The sequence below is a fragment of the Mustela putorius genome, unplaced genomic scaffold, assembly GCF_011764305.1.
Source record: "Mustela putorius furo isolate JIRA1106 unplaced genomic scaffold, ASM1176430v1.1 tig00000151_pilon_pilon_pilon, whole genome shotgun sequence".
Taxonomy (NCBI): Eukaryota; Metazoa; Chordata; class Mammalia; order Carnivora; family Mustelidae; genus Mustela; species Mustela putorius.
The window spans coordinates 12,820,844-12,840,729 of record NW_025421296.1 but is presented as its reverse complement, the minus strand read 5'-3'; the positions used below and the strand labels follow the sequence as shown (position 1 = coordinate 12,840,729).

Here is a 19,886-nt window from a genome sequence, read left to right as displayed (position 1 = left end):
TGAATTAAGAGCTCATTGCTGCCTGTAGGGGGCAGTCATAACATACCTAGACATTCAAAAATAGGAGGCTCTACCTGGAATAGAACACTAGCAGATAAACTGCTGATCCACAAAACAGATAATCCTTTTGCTTCAGATAGTGTAACTTTCCAGGGAGGTCCCCAACTGACTGACAGATGGCCCAGCATCAGCCGAACGAAGAGAAATAGAGTGGACCGGGGCCAGTGTTGTTAAAATCAGGCTGCAGGATTCATTTGGAACTTTATTGTAAAAACATGCCCAGCCCTTCCCAAGACAACCAAGAGTGCCTCCAGAAACATTTCTCCAGGCCATCTGCATGGAAGCAATTCCTGCCCCTGCCTAGGGCTGAGGGATATAAAGCAAACATTCACCAAACCGTGGAAAATGAAGGCAGCACCAAGGTCAAGGTAAGATGATTTCCACAATCCATGACCCTTACTTGACAAAGAAAAGGTTTATGCAAAAAGAATATAAAACCATAAGGAAGCTTTCATAGTATTGTTCCTCTGTCTTATTGAGGATTTATCAAAATATTTTCAAGCCAACCCCAAGAGAAAAACTAGAACCTTGATAATAATTATCAGTTCTGTCCAGTTTTCTCCAACCTAAACGGTTTCTCTTGTCCAGACAAATGCTTATGTATTGTTTGTTTGCTTGCTTGCTTCAGGAGGTAATGTTTTAAAAAGCAGGAGACATAGTCATGGATTTTTCTGACTATTGATGTTCTGCAGCTATTGTGGCTCAGAAGTTTTTCTCTGAAATAAAAATTATATCCCTTATAGTAATGAAAGAAAAATTATAGATTGCTTTCTACAAAAATTGCTCAAGGGAAAAACTGATAAAATAATACAAGAACATAAGAACATTAAGAAGCTAAGGGATGCTTTTCCTAAATTCATAGTTTCCTGTGGTGAATTTTCTAAGCATGAATTTCTACCAATAGATAACATTATTTCCCTGAAGAGTGACAATGTCCCTGCTCAGTGTAGTATCTTTGCAGTTTAAGTCTGTAAATCCTCTTAACTATGAATAGAATCATCTCTAAAAGGTTATTCAGAGTGGAGGGGGATGGGCATGTGTTAATGCCTACCAATAATCAGACCTCAGAATTATACACTGCAATCATATTACAGCAAACCTATCTAAATACTTTAAGACCAAAAAAAAAAAAAATTGATCTGTCCTTGTGCCATGGCTCATATCCTGATAATAATCATGATTTATTGTCAGACATCTTATTTTAACCAATTGGTACAGGAAGAAGAAAAATGTAGAAAGGTACTGACCTTCAGTTTTGAGCTTTCAGACAGATGTGAACAAATAATATGCGATAATCCACAGCTCCTATTATCACCTGAGCACTAGGTCTTTAGGAAACTACAACGAAATGGATACACTGGCTGGAAGTCCTTAATTAACAGGCATCTATACCTAAATGTATGGAACCCATGCAAAAGAGATTTCTGAAAGGTGGAATTTAGAGCTACTCTGAGGAAACAGAGAGCAAAAACAACATAGGTATGCTTTATGTGTGCATATATATATATTATGTGTACACGCATATCATTTCAAAGTTCTAACTGTATCGAGGGGTATGCTTTAGACAGAATCATGGGCAAATACACTGGGAAAGTTTTTAGAATCAGCGGTATATCTTCCCACACCATCCTGGAATTAAATGCACTACCAGCACTGGGCAATCCAACCTGTAATCTTGACCTCACTCACCTAAGTAAACAAGTTCCAGCCTGTACAACAGCAGGTTCGAGCAGTCAGGAGTGATCGATTTGGGTTGCTACTGACCTCGCCACTCAATTCTGCCTCCTCAAAAAATTCTTTTTATTTTGCATCTGATATAGATACACATATAGGTGAACATGTTCCTCTTCTACATATATAAGGATAGTAGAACTCAATGCATTTTTATTCTACAAAAAGCACAGCGTCCTTACTATTTGCAAAACCTGGGCTAGGTTTCGAGAAAGAGGAAGATATCCTCCTTCCTCTTTGCGGACTTATAATATATTGGGAAAGACAAACATATCAACATATTATCAAATTATCATATTATCGGCATGACTCATGTCAATAGTAGATTATATCTATGTGATTACATTGTTTTGATCAGGAAAGCAATAAGAAATAGAGATGATATATGACTGATACGGAGTAAAACAACTGAAAATGGCCTAATGAAAGAGTGAGAGAGATGAAATTTAAGAGAGAAGTGAAATAATGTCTAGAAATATAGAAAAGTAGACAGGGAGAGCATGAGCTAGAATGTGTCTAGATGTCCAGAAGCCAGTGATAAAAACTTTCAAAAATCCTCCACCTAAGCCTCACACATTATATAAATATTAGCTCAAAATGCATCATGGACTTATAAAATGTACAACTGTAAGTAAAATTATAAAACTTTTAGGAAAAAAATTTTAAATCTTTGTGAGCTAAAGCTAAGTAGAGTTCTTAGACACCAAAAGTATAGTCTATATAGGAAAAATTAGTAAGTTGAACCTCAAAACATCAAAAATAAACTTTTGCTTTGCCAAGAACCCTGTTAAGAGGATTAAAAAGACAAACTACAGACTTTGAGAAAATAGTTACAAACCCTTATCTGACAAAGGTCTTAAATTTAGAATATATCAAGGATCACAAAACTCAAGAATAAAATAACAAAAAATCCAACTAGAATATGGGCAAAGAAAATGAACAAGTATTCCATCCAAGAGCATATACAGATGGCAAATAAATACATGAAAATATAGTCAGCATCAAAGCCATTAGGAAAACACAAAGTAAAAGCCCAATAAAGCATCACTACACACCTATCAGAATAGCTAAAATGAAAACCAGTGAGTGGTGCTTTGGTAGCTCAGTTGGTTAAGCATCTGACTCTTGATCCCAGCTCAGGTCTTGATCTCAAGGTCATGAGTTCAAACACTGCATTGGGCTCCACTTAAAAAAACAAATTTGACAAAAACCTAGTGCTGGCAAGGATATAGAGAAACTAGATCACCCATACATTCCTAGTAAGAATGCACAATGGTACAACCTGTCAGGGAAACAATTTGGCAGTGTCTTACAAAACCAAACATGCAAGGATCCTAGGGCCCAGCCACTTCACAATTGGGCATTTAGCCCAGAGAAATGAGAACCCACATTCACACAAAATCTGTACACCAATATTCACAGCATCTTCCTTCACAACAACCAAAACAGAAACAACCCAAAAGTCCTTCAAGGGACAAATGAAGGACTGTGGTGCATCCATACTATGAAATACTATGAAGCAACAAAAAAGAATCAACTGTTGATATACAGAAGAAATGAAATATTGAGACATGTCCCTTGGATAAATCTCAAGGGAATGATACAGAGTGAAAGTCAAATACTGTGTGATTCCATTTATATAACATTCTTGATATAAAATTATAGAAATTGAAAACAGATTTGTATTGCCAAAGATTAGGATACAGAGAAGGTGGTGGATGTTACTACACAGGGGTAGAATGGGGAACTTTGTGGTGGTGGGATAGTCCTTTATCTTGATTTCAGTGATGGCTACACAAATGTAGATATGTGAGAAAATTCCTTAGAATTACACACACACACACACGAGTGCTTGTAAAACTTGGGAAATCTAAACAAGCTCTATGAATTGTACCAATGTCAGTGTCCTGGGTCTGATACTCTACAAAAGCCATGCAGCTTCTATTAGAAAAACTGAGCACTAGGTGCCTGGGAACACTTTGCACATTCTCTTTTGGAACTTACTATGAATCTCTAATTATCTCAAAATAAACAGTTAAAAGAAAACAAAGGCAGTTAGACTGATGATACCAGCACAGTATTGCCTACATTTATTGTTGTGGTTCTTCAATTGTTCTTTCATTTGGGTCCTTAAGCAATTTCACTGGGTCAGTAGCCGCGGTGTCATTAGACCTGTTTTAGAGATGAGAAAACAGGCTTGGAAATAGTGTTGGTTACATGTGTGAAATCATCTGAGTGGGGATTTGAACCTAGTGTTTTGTTTTGTTTGGTACTGGTTTTATTACTAATTCAATAGCTTCTGATAGTGATTTAGAAAGAAGGCTATAATTTCATAGGCTTGAAGCCAACGTTCTTAATAGTGTTTTCCCTGTGCATTCAGCCCGAAGTGCCCCAACATGGGCCACTAATTTACTACAAAATAAATTAACACCCCCACACCCATCTCCAGCAGAATTTTTTTTCTCCATCAGGACTTTTGCTTCCTTTCATTTAGGACAAGGAGTGCAAGTGGGAGACAGGGTATCCCCTGGGCCAATCACTCTTCCTAAGTGACAGACATGAGAGAGAAAACATTAAAGCCACACTGACAAGAGGTCAAATCCCTCTATCGATAGAGACTGATATGTATGTGTCAATGCATTCTTCTTCAGTAATAAACATGGTCAGAGCTTAGACAAGAAAGTTGTTCCCACAAAATCATTTTTTTTTTAAACCTGGAGATTAAGAGTCTCATTGTCTATGGACTAAGCCAGCCAGACGCCCCTCCAAAAAGCAATTTTTTGTATCATTCTACCATCAGTGCACCTCTAAGAGCACAGGCTTCTAACTGCTCACCTGTTCCAGACACGTGATTCCTTGAGCAGCTGATCAAAGCACTTGTTTTAAGATGTTATATGCTGGGGCGCCTGGGTGGCTCAGTGGGTTAAGCCGCTGCCTTCGGCTCAGGTCATGATCTCGGGGTCCTGGGATCGAGTCCCGCATCGGGCTCTCTGCTCAGCAGGGAGCCTGCTTCCCTCTCTCTCTCTCTCTGCCTGCCTCTCCATCTACTTGTGATTTCTCTCTGTCAAATAAATAAATAAAATCTTAAAAAAAAAAAAAAGATGTTATATGCTAAAAGGAGAAAAATCAATGTCAAGGCCCCAAAAGGTAGCTACAAAGACAATGGACTTTTGTCCATTGTCCATTTTTATCCAAAAGGATTTTTAAAAAAGAAGGAAAAAAAATCTTAGTAAAAAGGAATTGTGCTTCTGGTATCCAATACTTTAACATTAATGTATTCAGAAGAGAAAATTTGTCTTCCCACCATTTGTGAGTTAAGTTCAATAAGAAGGACAAATTTTGTTCTTGTTTTTTAAGGCCCTCTGAAAAGAACTCTGTAGTAACTAGTTTAACACCTGAGATGTTGACAAACCTCTTCAGAAAAAGTTTCCCTTGGAAGTTCATTGTGATTATATCTCCCACAGTTAGCAGGCAAATATTAATTGGCAATCCTCCCATACTTGCTGTAGGGTGTTCTAGATGAGGCAAAAAAGGAGTATAGTTATCTTTTATTATTAATAATATTATTGTTGTTGTTAATTTTTTTGTTTCTTAAGTTCCACCTGTGAGTGAAATCATACGGTATCTTTCTCTGACTTATTTCGTTTAGCACAATACTTCTTGACTTCCAAAGTACAGTGGTTGGGGCCACAGAGAGTCCTAATTATACAAGGGCAGGACACTACCACTTCAGTGGAAAACCCACATAGTGTTTCTCTTCTTACCTTATAATCTTCCAAATCACTAAGTAACTGAAGACAATTGATTTATGGCAAGAGAGCTTTAAAGAAAAAATAGTTATGTCCCAAGGATTACTCATAACCAAGTGTCACGGCAGCCCCATGCCTGTATCACTGTCGGGAAATTCTGCCTACTGAGTCAGAATGTTTCCTGCTGCTACAGGCAGCTTTGGCTCTGGGCTGGCATTGACTGTACCACCATGGCATACTCCTGTAGAAAATAGAGGGAGAATTTTAATTAATATATACCTGTGTTATATTCAAGAAGATGTTGCATTTCTGAAGTTAGAGAGGTGTCACCAAAAAAAGTAAGTCTTAATGGAGATAAGACAATTAGTCATTGATTTAAAAAGGGAGGGAGGGGGATTTAACAGCTGATTGGATGCCACAAAAATTAAGGTCAAAATAGAAAAATATATTTAAGAAAGTCGGTTACAGGGTGCGTGGGTGGCTCAGTCACTAAGCGTCTGCCTTTGGCTCAGGTCATGATCCCAGGTCATGATCTCAGGACATGATCCTAGGATCCAGCCCCGCATAAGGCTCCCTGATCCCTGGGAAGCCAGCTTCTCCCTCTCCAGCTCCCCCTGCTTGTGTTCCCTCTCTCACTGTCTTTCTCTCTCATAAATAAATAAAATCTTAAAAAAGAAGAGAGAAGAAAAAAAGTTGATCACAACACGGAGGAGAAAGATAAAACTAAAATTATGAAGACATAATAGAGAGGAAGGTCATATCTTGGAAACTCACTTTAGGGACATAAAGGAAACAGATAAAAGTGGGATCTGAGTAGGTGAAACAGCAATAATCAAGTTTTCTTTAAACATAATTTTATATTCCCAATGTAATAAAGATTTCAGACAATAATCTAATAAAACATACAGTATTATAAGCAAATTTAATGGAAATAGAACTAACCCTAGAAATACCCTCATAGTATGTTCAATTTTAAAAAATTAAGGCATTTCAGTAAATATCCAGAGGGAGAAAAAATAAGGTTACCTAAAAGGAAACAAGAAGGATCTTCACCTTATAGTCCTCTGACTAAATAACTGAAAATAATTGAATTATAGCAAGAGAGCTTTAAAGAACACATTTTTACATCCCAAGAATTATTCATAAGCCAGTGTCATTCATGCCCTAACTCAAGAGAAAGACATTTAAGATATGCAAGTGTACAGATTATGACACAGCCACACTTCCGGGAAAAGTCACATGAAAATATGTTTCAGAGCAATGAAAAATAAGGAAGCCACAGGTAGGAAGGATTGATGGTAATTATTGAAACAGTCACTCAGATGGAGATATTTGATGTAAAAAGGAACTGCAAAATGTGATTATTCTTTAAAAGTTGAGTTATATTCTAAAAAGAATGGAGAAATGAAATGAATGAGGGACGAGTCTTACAGCTCCAAATTAAACTCACAGACACGAAGAGAGGAAGAGAGAAAAGGAAAAACAACTGCCCTACTCATCCTGTCCAGTAAAAGGAAGTCAGAAGAAACTGTGGTTCTGCTTTTTTTTTTTTTTTAAGTCCCAAAGAGGCAAGTGGAAATGCTTTCAGAGGAAATGACATATGACCTTCGACTTCCTTTAAAATAACAGGGGATCTGGGGAGTAAGGAGAAGTAAGAGATGAAGCAGAATGGGCAATATGTTGATATTGAGTGATGGATATGAGAGTTGATGAGTGTATTTGCTCTGGGTTTTTTTTTTTATTTGAAAATTAACATAATAAAAAGACTTTTTTAAAATCTCAGACTGGAGCTTAGATTTTACCCTTTGAAATTAAACAACAAATAGATACCCAAGTACATAAGTACAATTTACCCATTTATCTCTTTATTACCACAGTAGGAGCTGTTAGCACACACTTCACACGGTCACTGGATAGCACAACTGATCTTGACCTTTCAGAAAAATCTTTAAAAATGGCAAAAGATCCTAAGAAAAAAATCATAATAAGTAAAAACTAAAAATAAAATAAAAGTGGCAAAAGATCCTGTCTAGAAGCATTAAAAACATACTGTGAAATTCCTGCTTGGCCTCATTATGCAGTTCAGGTTTTTTTTCATAAATCTTATAATGCTCAGATGTTTAATTAATGATTAGGAAAAAATAGGTGTCTCAGTCTCATTTCCCCTTTTCAAAAGATCTCATAAAAATCATGTTGTTGGCTTTCAAAATCAAATCAGCAGCCAGCTGTTTTAGTCAAAAGAGCATGTGACTCTTGATCTCAGGGTTGTGAGTTCGAGCCCCACATTGAGTGTAGAGATTACAAAGAAAATAAATAAACTTAAAAAAAAAATCAAGCCAGCCTTCACAAAACTGTAAAATCACTGCAAATATCTCTGGAAATTTACATTAAATTTTGCCTTCTTGGAAGGCGAAGATGTAGATGAACTTCACTGGAAGCCTCTTTTTTTTTTTTTAACGTCTTAAATTTTTTTTTTTTTTCAGTGTTCCCAGATTCATTGTTTATGCACCGCACCACTGGGAGCCTCTGACAGGAAACTTGTTGTCATATGTTCTATACGAACCATCTATTTCCCTCTGTGGGCAAAAGCAATTCAGATTAGGCTTGTAATGTGGAAGTTTATTTTAGAAATGTCCACAGACTGGCTTCATAGTTACTGCATATAAAATGACTGAAAAAAGAAATTTTAAAATGAAGTACACAGGCTGACAGATAATATTTAGTTTAAAATGTGCAGTGACTATTGGAATATATTTCAAATATTCAAGAATGGAACCCAGATTGCAGACTACATAAGTAATTTAATTTGACACCAGTGATGTAACCAGATATGTTTTCCCATAAGAATATATTGTGCTCACATAATGTTGAATTCTCAGCCTTAAAAATTCGAAGGATTCATTTTCAAGTGATAGAGCATTCCACGGATTCTTATCTGCAATAATACTCAAATATCGTAAGCATAATCTCAACACATTTTGGTAACTGCCTGTTCAAACCGTCCATGACCAGAAGATAAAAGGAAACAGCAGGAAGGCAGGAGTCTGGCCGTTCAGAAACCTGAGGCTAGGAGTCCATGGAAGGTGCTAGAAAGACAGCTCAGCACCAAAAACCAGACTCGCATCACTGCCTCTCCATGTTCTCATTTCCAGTTCCCAAGAGAGAGAATCTGGCCCAGTATAAGTCTGGTATCCACTCCTGGATCAATCTGTTCTGGCCCTTCTATAGGCTGAGAGACCATCTTAGAGGAGCTGACCAGCATGTTTTGAGAGACTGCAACTTTGAACCAGCATATGGCCTCCCAAAGTAACGATGACACTCGAAGGAAATAGTGCTAATTTAGGCGTTTGAAATCTGGCATTTTTGTATCTATCACTTGCAGGGTTTATAATCACATTTCAGAGATAAATCCACACATCTCCTCCATTTATCCTCAATTTAGCAAAGATCTGTGGGCAGGCCCCAAAGTAACTGAAGTCTAGAATCACCAGACAAACCCCCACCTTCACCAGACATGGGGGACTGTGAGGCTTTTGTGTGATCCTCTGTGCTCCCTCCAGTCAGTGCGGGTCATCCAGTAATCCAGAGACACAGCTAAATGAATATTTTTTTAAAGATTTTATTTATGTATTTGACAGAGAGAAAGAGAGAGAGAGAGAGAGGGAGAAACAGACTTCCCACTGAGTAGGGAGCCCATCATGGGGCTCAATCCCAGAACCCTGGGATCATGACCTGAGCAGAAGATAGATGCTTAAAGAATGAGCCACCCAGGTGTCCCTCCATGAATATTTTTACCTATAAACTGTTATTAAAGGTTGCCTGAGGTTGTGAAAGAATAGTTGAGCAGAAATGACCAAATAGAATGAATAAAACGTTACTAGAAAGAAATGATCAAACATCTGATATTATCAGTTTCACACATTTCTGCATTCCATGATAAATCTGCTCTCTCTGTTTCTGCAAGTTAGACTGGACCCCATTTCTTTAAGACTTTTTTCTGACAATTTTCCCAGAATATCACATGTTCAAAGCGAATATTTTTTGAAGTTTTCAGTTGAAGTGAGAGCTGTACTACCAGCAGCATTATTCAAGGAACACATGCACTTAATTACATAGATAATTCTGTTACAGAACTCATTTGATAGATTGAAAGACAGGCATATGATTAGCAAATAAAAGCCAGCAATTATGGCTTCCTTTTTTCATGTTTGTCTTCTCTTTTAAAATAGAGGCCAACTAACTATTTTTAACAACTTGCTGGTACCATTAAGGTCAGTAAGCTTCACCTTTGCAAAAGTGGCAATTTTAGAAAAGAAAAGCAGGCAACTTCCATCATGTGTTGGCCCCTGAGGGAGTCCAGGCTTTGGGAGACCAATGATTGTCTTCTATTTTTCACAACATTTGAGATGGGCAAGTTGAAGATCCAGATGGTATGAGGGACAGAAAGCAAAAGAAGGTCTCTCAGGCACCGTGTCCATTAGCATGGACCAGCCTGAGAAGTCACAGAAGTTTGCAACCCTCGCTGTTTCCCCTGCCTCTCATCCTAGACCCTTCCCCCACAATTCCAGGAATCCCCAAGGCACTTCATTGTCTCATTCTGGCCCAGTCTCTCTTATTAGGAAAAAAAATAAAGTCCAAATTCTTTTGCACTTAGATGTAAAGGAATTCTTAGATTGTTCCTACTCACAAAATCTACAGGGAATGGTAATATTAGATCCACAAGAATGACCTTGCAGTAGTGTAATGTGGTATATGTGGAAGCTGAGCAGAAGACAGACCTGGTGTTTGGGGCTATTTCTGGTCCTTCGTCAGAAGCCACACTCCAGCCTGGTCCAAATCCCGGCTGCATCTGGCACCGGCTTCTGCTGTTGATTATAGAGAAGCCCAGCATTCCAGGCATCCTCTGGCACTTTCAAAGCCTCCTCCTTTTCTGTGCAGTCTTGGCCAAAGGCCAGGTTATAACTCTGCTTGCTCATCCATCAGAAATGAATTGGTTTTTAGATACATGAAACCACGAAGAAGAGAGGGAAAAAATGGATACCTTTGGGTTTTAGAAAATCAGAGCAGCAGAGGGCTCAGGACATTTTCATATTTGCATGGAGTCAAGATTCAGTGTTCAGCAGCATCCTTACCTCATGGCACATAACCCTTCACCTCATGCCCAGACATTTTGAGGCACCCAGGAGAGAGATGGGCTTTTCTGTCCTAATACTTTGTAACAGTAAGGCCTAAGGGAGTGAAAGAACAGTAAATGCTGACACCTGGAGGGCATTGCAGTATTGCAGGATCTCAAGCCAGTGAAGCTTGAGGCTCAGATGTAAGGGACAGAAATCTGATTCCTTGAAGACATCCTTTATCCTAGCTGAAGTTCAGTCGTGTGCATCTTTTTGGTTATGCAGGTGCAAACCAGGCAATAGGATGACATAAAAGCAATGTCTTTGTACTGTCCAGAACTGGTTTTTTAATTCAGGTCCAAGTCAGGTTTAATTCTCTTTGTCTTGGTTTTATCGTCTATGAAATCAAGACAATAATACCTCTCGCAAGTAATTTTATTAGTTTTTTTTTAATCAGATACTTTGACTTTTAAAAAACAATCTGCACCCATGGGTCCAGGCTTCCCATTGGTCCTGCGCTGCTGTCCTGGGGAACCCATGCTTGTTTGGTACCCAGTTTCCCCCAAAACAGTTAATCTAATTATTCCCATCTACAGGTAGAGCCTCACTCATATTGGGCACATCTAAAAGCCCAGTCAATACTGGTTTGCTAACTGATTAGTAGTAGAAGAAATGTATTATTTTCCTACTTTATTCCCACCACGTGGGTAAAATACTGAGTTTCTCTACCCCTTTAAGCTAAGATTGTTATTAGAATCTTTATTCAGCCAAATGTCTCAAGTGCCATGAAGGAAATTAATGATAGTTGTGGATTCTGGATGGTCTCAAAATATGAAATTTCAAGTCTGTGCCAACTTCCAGCTTCCTCAAGAAAAATACCCCTTTTAAAATGCAAAGCAAAGCAATCCAATTCAGTGGTGTCCAACTCAAAGAAATCAGTGAGAGCTAACAAGTTTCCCAGCAGCCAAGCCAGAGGAAAGAGAAAGCCTTAGTACAGGGCCCTGTGCAGCCTGGGTGAGACTCACACAAAGCCTGGTTTATTAGGAACCACTGGAAAAGCTACAAAGCTCATGCTGCCTTCCTGAGCCCTGTCACAAATTTCCACTTTGGACCGAACAATGTCTCCCCTTGTTCTTGCCATCTTGCTTGTTGATTTTTGTGCTCCACCAGTGTGAAATTGGTGGATCCGGCCTGGGACCATGGGGACAAATGGAAGACAGGCTCCTCTAGGAAGACCTGCCTGTGTTCCCTTTCACATCACACCTTCTCTGAACAGGCATTTTAATAAACCTTATACCTAGGAGGCTTGCACGTAGAATTGTGGCAACTTCTACCCTGCTCTCTTGTCTGTTGCAATTAAGATTTGAGGTATGTTGTTTAGAAGTTAAAAATCATGTTTTAAAAAAATATTTTTATTATAGCACCTGGATGGCTCAGTCAGTTGAGTGTCTGCCTTCAGCTCAGGTCATGATCCCGGGGAGCCTGCTTCTCCCTCTATCCCTCCCCCTACTCATGCTTCCCGTCTCTCAAATAAATAAATGAAATCTTTTTTAAAAAATGTTCTTATTACAATAAATGTCAAATATACATAAAAGCAGAGAAAATTGCTTTCCAAAGGTATCCATTTTTTCCCTCTCTTCTTCGTGGTTTCATGTATCTAAAAACCAATTCATTTCTGATGGATGAGCAAGCAGAGTTATAACCTGGCCTTTGGCCAAGACTGCACAGAAAAGGAGGAGGCTTTGAAAGTGCCAGAGGATGCCTGGAATGCTGGGCTTCTCTATAATTGCATAGTAAATAATAGCATAATAGAACCTGATTGACACATTACCAGCTTCAACAATTACCAACTCCAGATCACATCATGTTTAAGTTCATTCATTTACAACTATTGATTGAACACACATTATGTCTCAGTACTGCTTTAGATTTTTCTGAGACACAGGTCTGTATAAGGGCAAAGTCCTGACCCTCACAAACTATTACAATTCAGTGCAGGAAATGCTGTGACAAGAGAAAGAATATGGGCAGCTAGCCCAACCTGGGAGAGCTTCCTGGAGGAAATGGCATCTAAGCTGAGACTTGAAGGCTAAGTAAGAGATGGCCTTAGGATAAAAGAGGAGAAGCAGATTAGGAATGGGTAATGATTCAGCAGAAGGAGAATTTATAAAAAGAGCCAGGAATGAACATGAACAAGGGGATTTTTAGGAACCGAGGAACCTTAATATGATTGGAGCTTGAAGTACAAAGAGTGAGAAAGAGTACAAATCGAATCATAAAAGATCTGCATGCTGTATTAGGGCCTAAAGAGAAATGAGGAGCCAGTGATTGGAGCCAGGGGAAGTGGGGAGTGGGTAATGTGATCACACTTGCCTTTTAGAAAGATCCCTCCTTCTGCAGGGTGGGGAACAGGTTAGAGGGGACCTAAGTGCTGCACAGGCTCCAAGGTGGGAAACTGTTTAGGAGAATGCTGTAATTTAATTAAGTGAGCTGGGGAAGTCGCAGAGGGGATGTTGTTAAGTGCTTGCCTGGGGAGGTATGCTGGGCTCCAGAGCTCCCTGGGGATTCTGCTCTGCTTCTCTTCTCTAAGGTATAGGGTTAGTGTGTGTGTGAGTGTGTGTGTGAGTGTGTGTGCCTCCTCCTTTGGGGAGGGAATCCCAAGAGAGGAAAATGGAAAGTGATTACGTATAGGAGAATGAGTCCCACAATGAACCCAGAAATCAGCTCTTTGGAAGCCCTAGAGACCATCTTCACTAAATCTGCCTGGGCAGGAAAGGAACAGTTTCCCTGGGCAGGAAGGGAAAAGCCCAAGTGAGCACACACTTACCCTAAGTCACAAGGGATATGGCTGGTAGGGCTTCCGAATCCTGACTCCGCCACCCCTTCCTCCATCTGCGGCTTTTCCACTGCTCTGATTTTATCCGCCTTCTCCCTTCTCCCCTCCACCACCAGGCACCCCGGGGGAGCAACAGAACCCCTGAAAAATGTTAGCATTCAAATGGAAGCAGTGCTGGAAACTTCTGTAGACAGACAACATAAGAAAAAGAAGACTTCTGATTATGCGAGCAGCCCCGTCCCCTGCATCTCTCACGCTTACATTGTTCAAGATTTTGTTTGCTTCCACCAGCTCTTAGGATTTCAATGGCAGGGTTTTTCATTTCTCATAGTCACTGACACCAATCCTTGAATTGAATTAAAAAATTGAAAAGCCTTAGGATGAAATATTACAATAGGAATCCTTGGTGACCTGTTCCATATCTTCTTAAGAGAAACTGCATGTGATCTGAAAAACAAATGTTTGATTTACAATTATATCGGACTCTGCCAATCACTGTGCAAAGCTTGGCTGCACTAAGACTAGAAGCTTTCTTGAAAAAAATAAATAATTAAATAGGAACTTTATAAATTATACAGAGTTTCAACTATATTGTATTTCATTTCAGAATAACAATATTCTGCACTCCAAGGATTTAACTTACCAAAGGTGTCTGACACCTGGGAGGCAGGTTCTCCCAGAAACTTCACTCTGGTGTGTATTCTTCAGTATCTAAAATTTTAGGGACTTCTCTGTTGGTGCTTGAAATACTGTTCTTTAGCTTTAGGTAAATTGGGCTATTATAAAGCTATATAGCCCTTTTAGGATCTCAGAGAAGTAGAGAATGAGCAGCCATGTGATCGATGGACCCAAAGCCTGTAGAGTTGAAGTCGTGAATTCAATCTCCAGTGGTAGTTTGGAAGCATGGAATTCTCATTACTTGCTGGGTGTGAGAAGGAAGGGAAATTGGAATTTTAGTTTAAGAGAAAGAAAGTGGTCGAAGGTACTTTACATTTAGCTGCCATCGGAGGCATTCGGAGATATGGATCAACATTGTTGCTGTCCTTGATGACTGCCACTGTCAATCCTCATTACTGACATCAGTAAATAATGACCAAGTCTCCTGGATGTGGTTCAAGAAGCACCCGTCAGGAAGCACCAGTCTGTAGCCCAGTTCCGCTCCTTGCCAGCCTAACAGATATCATCTGAGCTCACTGGTCTGTAGCTTCCTGACCAAAGAGCAATGAGGAAGGGGGTGGTGAGTAGAGAGATGCATGTATGAGAACATTTTGTAAGTGTTTGCACATCAGGGTAAAATATGTAAAAAATATGATGCAAGGAAGTATGCAAAATATAGGAGGGATTTTGTTGGAGCACGGCTTACTATACTTCAGGAATAGCTTGCTTGGAGATATATATATATATATATATATACACACACACACACATACATATATATATGCATATATATTTTTTTAATTGTAAGAATGCATGATTTTTTAAAATATGGTAGTTTGGACAAATGCAATTTTTATAGAGCTGGAGATCCCAGAAAAAGATCACTAAAATTTCAAAAATTAATTTTGAATTTTTCTTTTTAATTTTATATTTTACATAATAACTCCCTTCCTGATCTCTAGAGGTATAGAATATTATAGAAGAAAGAGCACAGATTTTAGTTCATTTTAGTCTTAGTTTAGTTTAGTTTTCTTTACCTTCTCAGCCTTTTTAATGATCTAACAGATAAGAAAAATGGAGGAGAAGGCCCATATGGATCTTAAAATCTTAAGACTTTGGGACATGGGCCTTTTTAAATTCTTACCATTTAAAAATGTCCTGGCTAACTTGTATTTTTGAATTGGAATATTCAAAATCAGACTTGTCCAGTCTTACATTTGTCATCTAATACAATTGCTGTGGTCACCCCTACATAGGCAGATGGGCCTTCCCACCCATACACCCCCAATTTGATTCTCTTGTCCAGACCAATGAGGCCACATAAATACCAAGAGGGCATAGAGAGATGTATTACTCCCATAACGAGGCCCTCTGAGGAGAGCAAGTCAGGTTGCTTGCTAACCGGTCCAAAAATGGCTGAAGAGAACAGAAAGAGGAGAGTGGCTTAGAATTTTATGGTGGGGCTGGAACTGAGGGTTCTCCTCTGCAAGAGTCACGACCTCCATCACTTGAACTCCCGGCACGTGCCAAAAGAGAAAGCATCGAGGCTGTCCTATCAGTTTTTCCGAATATGAGGCAGAAAGAAAAGGAGAGTAGTGGGGACTGAAAGTTGTCAGCAGTCAAGCATTTAAGAAAGAAACAAAGAAAGAAAAGGAGCCAAGTCTTTATTGCAGACTCTATTACAAAAATACAGAGCATTACAGTGTAGACAATACAGTTAGTCTCCATCTGGCCAGTCTCCAGCCTCTACTCCCTGATCCACCGAAGGCAACCACTCTTCAGTCTTAGCAGCTTCTTTGTATCCTCCTAGAGATAGTACACATATATACAAATATATGTACAAGGGGGTGCACGCGCGCGCACACACACACACACACACACACACAGGATTGGTTCCTTTTGGGAACAATCAAAGGGTAGAAACTTCATAGTCCAAGGTTTGTTTAAATTCCTTCAAACTTGATCTATTATTTTCTGTATGAGTGTCTTTGACCCAGTTATTTCACTTGAGTCTCAATGTAGTCTTCTGTAAAATGGAGAGGACATGAATAACTGCCTGCAGGTTACAAAGAGAAATAAATGACATGACATCTAACCAGAGTCTGAAACGTGACAAATGATGTCCCTTTTGTCTTATTTTCTTCTACTTCTCTAGCTGTTCCCTTTCAGTCTCATTTAAAAAATTTCTCTCCCTTTACTGACTCTGAAAAATTGGAAGTTCCCTAAGTTTTCATCTTTGGTCCTTTTCTCTTCTCACTGGACTCATTCTCCGTGGCTAATCTGGGCAGCGTCAAAGGTTCTAAGACAGCTTATGTAAGGCAGATGTGCTAACCACTACACCATGGAACCCAAGGACTCTAAGACAGCTTATGGATTGGTGACTCCACTCAGGCTCTGTCTCCTGCAGTCCACACATGAACTTACAAAAGTCTACTGACCATGCAGATTTACATGTCTAGCAGGCACTTCAAAATTAACAATTGTCTTCACTTTTGCCCAAACTCTTCTTCTCCTAGGTTCTCTATCGCAGTAAAAACGGGTACCATCGTCCACCCGGTTTTGAACTAGCAATTTGGGAGGCAGAACCCTTGACCTTGCTCTTGTCCTCATTTCACACGTCTAATCAATTCCCACATTTCATTCTCACTATTCAAAGTTATCTCTTGATCTATTAATTTAGTTATCTCTACTCTATTTAACATTAACCTAAATCAAGTCATTACCATCTCCCCAAAAATTATTGGAACACCATGTTCCCTCATCCCTCTTTCCAGTCATGCTTGCCTCTAAGTAACATCATAGGACAGAGAGATTCTTTCTAAAATACAAACCTGATCCTATTAACTCCCTGATTAAGTTTTGTCAGTGGCTCCCCATTTCCATCTGGATGTGGTTCAAACTCCTTAAATTGATTCAATCTTATTCTATCTTTTCATCTTTTTCTTAGAATCTTACCCAATTCCAATAGCTTTAAATACCATTTTATGCTAATGACTCCTAAATGTACATCTCTCCTGGACTCCCACCCAGACCTCTACCCTGAGCTCAAGCCTCTTTTACAACAACCTATTTAGCAGCTCCATTTGAATGACTTATAGGCATCTACAAAATATGTTTACCAGGATTTTTTTTTTGAAGATTTTATTTATTTATTTGACAGAGATCACAAGTAGGCAGAGAGGCAGACAGAGAGAGGAATGGAAGCAGGCTCACTGCTGAGCAGAGAGCCCAACTTGGGGCTTGATCCCAGGACCCTGAGATCATGACCTGAGCTGAAGACAGAGGCTTTAACCCACTGAGCCACCCAGGTACCCCGTCAAGGAAGATCATTTTCTTCCTTGATTTCCCTCCTCGTCTTCCTCATTTCAGCAAGCCACCCACCCAGCTGCTCATCTCAAAACACCTGGGTAAGATCTTTGATTCCCTTTTTCTCAGCCTGCACATCCAATCTACCTGAAGTGCAATTAATTCTCTCTAAAACATATCTCAGTCTGTCCATTTCTCTGTATTTTATCCCCATTACTGTCCAAGTCATCAACTTTTCCCACGTGGACCATTGCAAAGTCTCCTGTTTCCACTATTTCCAAGCGTGTCCCCTTCCAATTCACTTCAATACAAAGCATCAAAAGAGTCTTTTAAAAACATAAATCAGATCTTGTCACTTTCTTGCTTAAGACATTTCAGTGACTTCTGATTGCTTTTAAAATAAAATCCAAAATCCTTGCCATGACTTACTTGTCCTATTCAGTCTACATAGATTCTTACTACCCCCTCCTTCACCACACTGTAAGAACAGATCATTTTCTTCCTCACTCACTTTGACTCCAGAGCCTCTAGAGCAGCCTGATACTGAAGAGACACATGATAAATATTTGCTGAAAGGATGAAGAAATGACTGGCGTGCAAGACCTTTCTTGGACCCTCCTTTAGCTATTCTCCTTCTACCTCTACGTATCACAAGCTGTGTCCCCCTACATTCTAGAATAGAATGGGAGATGGCAGTATCTATCTTGAAAGCACGTTTAGCTGAGGGAAGCAAAAATCAAAGCGAGGGAACCCCAAGAGATTCTGGCAGAATCAGGTGATTTACTCAGCTGCTTTTCCCAACGGGGTGGACATTCTCAGGCTCCTCTGAGCTCACACCTTGAAGAGTTTTTAATGTTTTCTTGAACTGTGGGAAATTATAAATAATATAAATAAATTACTATTTTAACCAGTTTTTAATGTATCATTCAGAGACATTAAATGCATTCAGAAGGCTGTAGGACCATCACCACTACTTCTATAACTCTTCCTTCAACCCATACACTCTGCATCCATCAAATAGTAATTTCCCATTCTCTCCCCCCAGCCCCTGGTAATCACTATTCTACTTTCTATCTGCATGAATTTGCCTATTTGGGGTACCTCAGATAAGTGGAAGCATATAATATTTGTCCTTTTGTGTCCAGCTTCTTTCACTTAGCAAGTTTTTTAGGTTTCCATGTTGTAGCATGTACCAGAATTCCATTCCTTTTTATGAGTGGTTAATATTTGAGCTTGTTTTTGCATTCATTTGTCCCAAAAAATACTCACTGAGCACTTTAAGGACTGAGCACTATTCTAGACCCTACTGACATAGCAATGAACAAAAGAGAAAAAGTTGCTACTTTTGTCATATAAAGAAGTAAATACGTAGTATGCCAAATAGTAAAAAGTGCTGTGCAAAATCAGTATTGCAAGAGTAGCTGCACAAGTGGAAGAGATCTTCGTGGTAGGACAGGGCCATTCATGTTGTGCACTGAGGACTAATATAAGGACTTTGGTTTGTACTCTGAAATAAGAAGCCAATAGAAAGTCTGAAGTTAGAGAGTGACATAGCCTGACCTGCATTTTTAAGAAAAATCCTGTCTTCAATATTAAGGGGAAATAAAGCAAAAGGGAAGTAGAAATACCAACTAGGAAGAAAATTCAATAGTCCAGGTTAATGATGATAAGAACTGTACCAGAGAGTATTAGTCAAGTTTCTCTAAAGAACTAGAACCTACAGGACATGTACATGATCGACAGATGATGAGACAGAGAGAGAGAGAGAGAGAAGGAAGTGGGGAGGGGAAGGAAAGAGGGATAGGGAAAGGAGAGAGAGATTCAGCTAAGGAATTGACTCATTCAGGAGTGTTGGCTGGCAAGTCTCAAATCCAAATCCGTAGGGCAAACCAGCAGGTTGGAAATTCAGGTGAGACTTGATATTTCATCCTTGGATCTAAAATCTGCAGGGTATATCAACAGGCTGAAAACCGAGGCAGGGTTTCTATGTTTTCATCCTATAGCCAGATTTCTTTGGAGGGAGAATCTATTCTATGCCTCTTTTTCATTTCTGGCCATTTGCTGGCAATCTTTGGCATTCATTGGCTTGTGGATTCTTCACCTCCATCTCTGCTTTCATTTTTACATGGCATTCTCCTGGTGCATGTGTCTGTGTCCAAATTTCTCCTTTTTAGAAGGACTCCAGTCATATGGGATTGGGGCCCATGCTATTCTAACATGACTTACCTAATTATACGGACTATCATCCTATTTTGAAAGAGGCCATATTCTGAAGTCCTGGGGGTTATTAGGACTTCAACATATGATTTTGGGGGAGACCCAATTCAGTCAATAACACAGAGAGATAGCTGTGAATATAAGCAGGGATACCCCAGTGTTTTTGAACTGAACAAAGTGATCGAGTTACCATTCACTGAAATGGAGGAAAGTCTG

General features: G+C 39.3%; 1 protein-coding gene across 1 annotated transcript in view; it reads left to right on the top strand.

Annotated features, from left to right (window-relative positions):
• Window positions 1-228: 228 nt before the first annotated feature.
• Window positions 229-19,886, top strand: part of RGS20 (regulator of G protein signaling 20) — a 78,020-nt gene continuing 58,362 nt past the window's right edge. Inside the window, exon 1 of the mRNA XM_004768820.2 lies at window positions 229-426. Coding sequence (XP_004768877.1) covers window positions 276-426 — 151 coding nt within the window. The 5' untranslated portion in view covers window positions 229-275. The remainder of the gene's footprint in view (window positions 427-19,886) is intronic.